The following is a 3265-nucleotide window of genomic DNA, read 5'->3' as shown; positions in this document are numbered from 1 at the left end:
AGCCTACACATATTCAGGAGGTCTGCAGCCATTGGGCAAGTATGGTGGAGATCAAAATTCTATTCTCATCCTAATGCTGTGCTTAGTGATGTCAGGTACCACGAAGGTATTGCTGTGTTGGTCTGAAGTTCTGCAGCTGCTTAGACTCAGATGCAGTGATGGGGACGAGCTTCACTTCACTGTTTGTTTGTTTGTTTACTCAAGAGCTTTCGCTCAGAGGTTCCTGCATATCAAAACAGTGTTAGTGTCAGGAGCTGACTCTGTCTTTGGACAGCAGCAAAGCATGTGTTACGTGTAAGTGCCTTGGAAATACAATGAGGTGCTGGGATTGTACTGAAGAATTTGGAATGTCTCCAAACGGCACCCATGCCAAAACAAAGACTGGCTGCAGAATTTTGAGGCGTGAAGCAAATGCCTCTTCCCCAGTTTATACCAGTCCCACACATGCTGAAGTGCCTGTCTGTGTCAGGATAAAGCTGTGTATCAGGCCTGGTGGATCTGCTGAGCAGTAGGTCTGTCTGCAGACGTGCCACTGGGCAGCATGAACGGTGGGTGAGGAGGGGCAGCATGAACGGTGGGGTGAGGAGGGGCAGCATGAACGGTGGGGTGAAGAGGGGCAGCCGAACCCCAGCAGTTTGAAGATACTAATCATGTGAATATCACTATAGCTATGTGACGCGTTTCTGTGGGGACAAAATGGTTGCAACTCTGTTTGCAATACAGTTTGTGTTAACTCATTGTCGAGGTTTTTCATTTGTTCCTTTTTATTTGCTAGTTACATTTTCCAGGCTTCTTTCTGGCAAAAATTACCATACCATTCTAAACCAGAGTAAGGAAAGCAACCCCCTGTGATGGCTACACAGTCGTACTGGAAATACGGTCAGCATTTGCAAGAGAGAAGATGCTGATATCTGACTTCAGTTGTGAAAAATAAATTTGCTTCGGTGCATTTTGACCTTCAGGATGGTATCGGTAAAGCTACCTAGAAAGGGTCCTCCCCCCCCCACCTGTTTATCAGCGCTTTTGAAGTACAGTCATTCTGGCAGGAATTCAGATCTGCAGTGCATGAACACATTAATGCCTTTTCCAGAGCCCTTTTATCAGAGCTATTGTGTTCTCAAACAGGTTATAGAGACAATTAAAGAAAGGCAAGAAGTAACAAAAGAATTCTGTGTAGGAAAAAGTAACTTACTGGCTGCTGCTGGGGCTTGCTGCAAAAGTAAAATCATTTTGATAAGATGTTTCCTGTTTAAATAAGACGTTTGACTGTGTGTCCTTTGGCCTTAAGGAAGGCTCGCACAGAATCCCTTCCCAGTTGCTTAGCTGTCTGGGTGGTTTGTATTACTTTGAAGTTAGGCTTTATCTGCTGGCTTCATCCACAGACTAGCTGGCTGCTTATCACATCTGTGGATCAAATCTTCAAAGGTTTGTCTGAAGAGCCGGGATTTATGAGGTCACGTGGGCTCCCCCTTGGAGGGAGTTCAGCCCATGGCAGCAGAATTGTGGGGAAAAGCTTTTGTCTGTAGGTGATACTGGGCAGGGGAGGGGCTCTGCGATCCACTGAGGTATGTCTGTGTTGTGGGGTGTTGCTGATAGCCAGGGAAGCACTGGATTGCGAGCACTGGCCCATTTCCAGCGTGCAACATATAGCGAATGTGGGAGACCAGAGTGCATTCCTAGACACAGACTCACCGTGTTGCCGCTTCCAGTAGAGCTGTGTGAAATGTCAGACGGAATTAAGACTCGTGTTGACACTGACAACCACATCGGGCTCTGCAGCCAGGCTTAGAAACTGCACTGAATGGGTGAAAATGATGATTTTTCTTTTTTCCCCAGAAAGGTGGCTGCTTATTAAAAGTAAAAAACCAAACCAAACAAACAAAACACCACAAGAAAAAATAACCCCAAAAGTTGTCTGGCTTTCTGCTTTCTTCAACAGCGGGCAGCGGCTGTCAAATCTGCAGCCAGGACTGCCTCATCCCGGCCCCAAGAGTCCTTGAACAATGTGCCAGCTGAGACGAGCATCTCCAGTGAAAGCATGTTTGAGTGCCCTTGCCTCTGGAACACAGCACGATTTTCAGGCTGTGTTCAGGCATGCCAGGCTTTGCTGACTGTACAGAAATGGGAGGGCTCAGCGCAGCAGCATATGTTTGTTGCATTTCTGAGTGTCTTGCAAACAGCTTTAGCTGATGAGGCCACTAGAGATCATGCTTGGCTTCAGAGCAAGCAAGCCAAATGATGTAACTACAGCAAGCAGGAGAGAGTGCTTGTCTGTGCTGATTTATCCCTCTCAGCTTCCATTCAGGAGATGAAGATTAGGTTAAACGATTGCACTGATCTCTGTTAAAACAGAGTATTTTTCCTTGGATGAAGCACACTGTGAGTTACCTCCTTCGCGAGGATTGACAGATTGTAGGTGCTGTGAGGGCAGTATAGCCCCACGCGCTGTGAAGGGTCTAGGACGGAATGCAGCAAATGCAGTTACCTGGATGTGTTCGGGGATGTGGCCGGTGGTCTTTGTCAGACTCTGCCTTCCGTGACTTCTCCATCAGAGTGTGCCACTGCTCCAAGCCATAGTTTCGCGTTTATGCTCTTGGCTTTTAACTTTGGCAAAAGCTGCTATCTTACAGCGCTTACTAAGGCAGCCCCTCGTTGGGTCGGAGCTCCACCCCTTGTGAAGAAGTAGAGTTTATTCAGCCTCCGTAGCCACACGCTGTCCTCCTGCAGTGGCTCCTCCTCCCCCCCACCCTTGGGTGGAACCAGAGAAGGGAAAACTTGACAATAGTTAGCAGGCAGCAGAGCTCCCAAGAACTGTGGCAGAAGCATGTCCAGCTCGCCCAGTTAGCAGTTATTCTATCCTCCCCAAGGGTGCCACTGCTGCTGAGCGCAGGAGAAGATGGTTATAGCCATGGGAGCCAGGAAAAATCTGAAAAGGAACGAGCAGCCCAGAGACCTGGCATTCCTTGGGCAGCTTCAAGGAGAGGTGAAGTTTCTGAATCAGCGCAAGATTAAATGAGCACTGGCTGCTGCCATGTTGGCAGAACAGAGCTGTTCAGAGGCAGTTGGACAAGTTTGTGGCTGAGCCGGTTTGTCCAGTATTGAAGATGGGAAGTTACTTGTCTGCCCCAGCTTACTTCGCTCCCAAGGATCCCTTTCGGTAAGTCTTGTGCAGGATTAGCAGCGGACCTTCAAAGTGCTATTTTCCCCCCTGTAATGCTATCCTAAGCAGTTAGTGTGCAAGGTGTGAAGAATGAGGTCCAGAGCT

At 48.2% G+C, this 3265-nt stretch overlaps 1 protein-coding gene across 1 annotated transcript in view; it reads left to right on the top strand.

Moving 5' to 3' along the window:
• Positions 1-3104: 3104 nt before the first annotated feature.
• LIMK2 (LIM domain kinase 2) overlaps positions 3105-3265 on the top strand; it is a 19719-nt gene continuing 19558 nt past the window's right edge. The window contains exon 1 of the mRNA XM_010140250.1: positions 3105-3157. Within this exon, the coding sequence (XP_010138552.1) occupies positions 3105-3157 (53 nt within the window). The remainder of the gene's footprint in view (positions 3158-3265) is intronic.

The sequence above is a fragment of the Buceros rhinoceros genome, unplaced genomic scaffold, assembly GCF_000710305.1.
Source record: "Buceros rhinoceros silvestris isolate BGI_N320 unplaced genomic scaffold, ASM71030v1 scaffold17557, whole genome shotgun sequence".
Taxonomy (NCBI): Eukaryota; Metazoa; Chordata; class Aves; order Bucerotiformes; family Bucerotidae; genus Buceros; species Buceros rhinoceros.
Note: the sequence above shows the minus strand (reverse complement) of the source record. Positions and strands in the feature narration are given on the sequence as shown.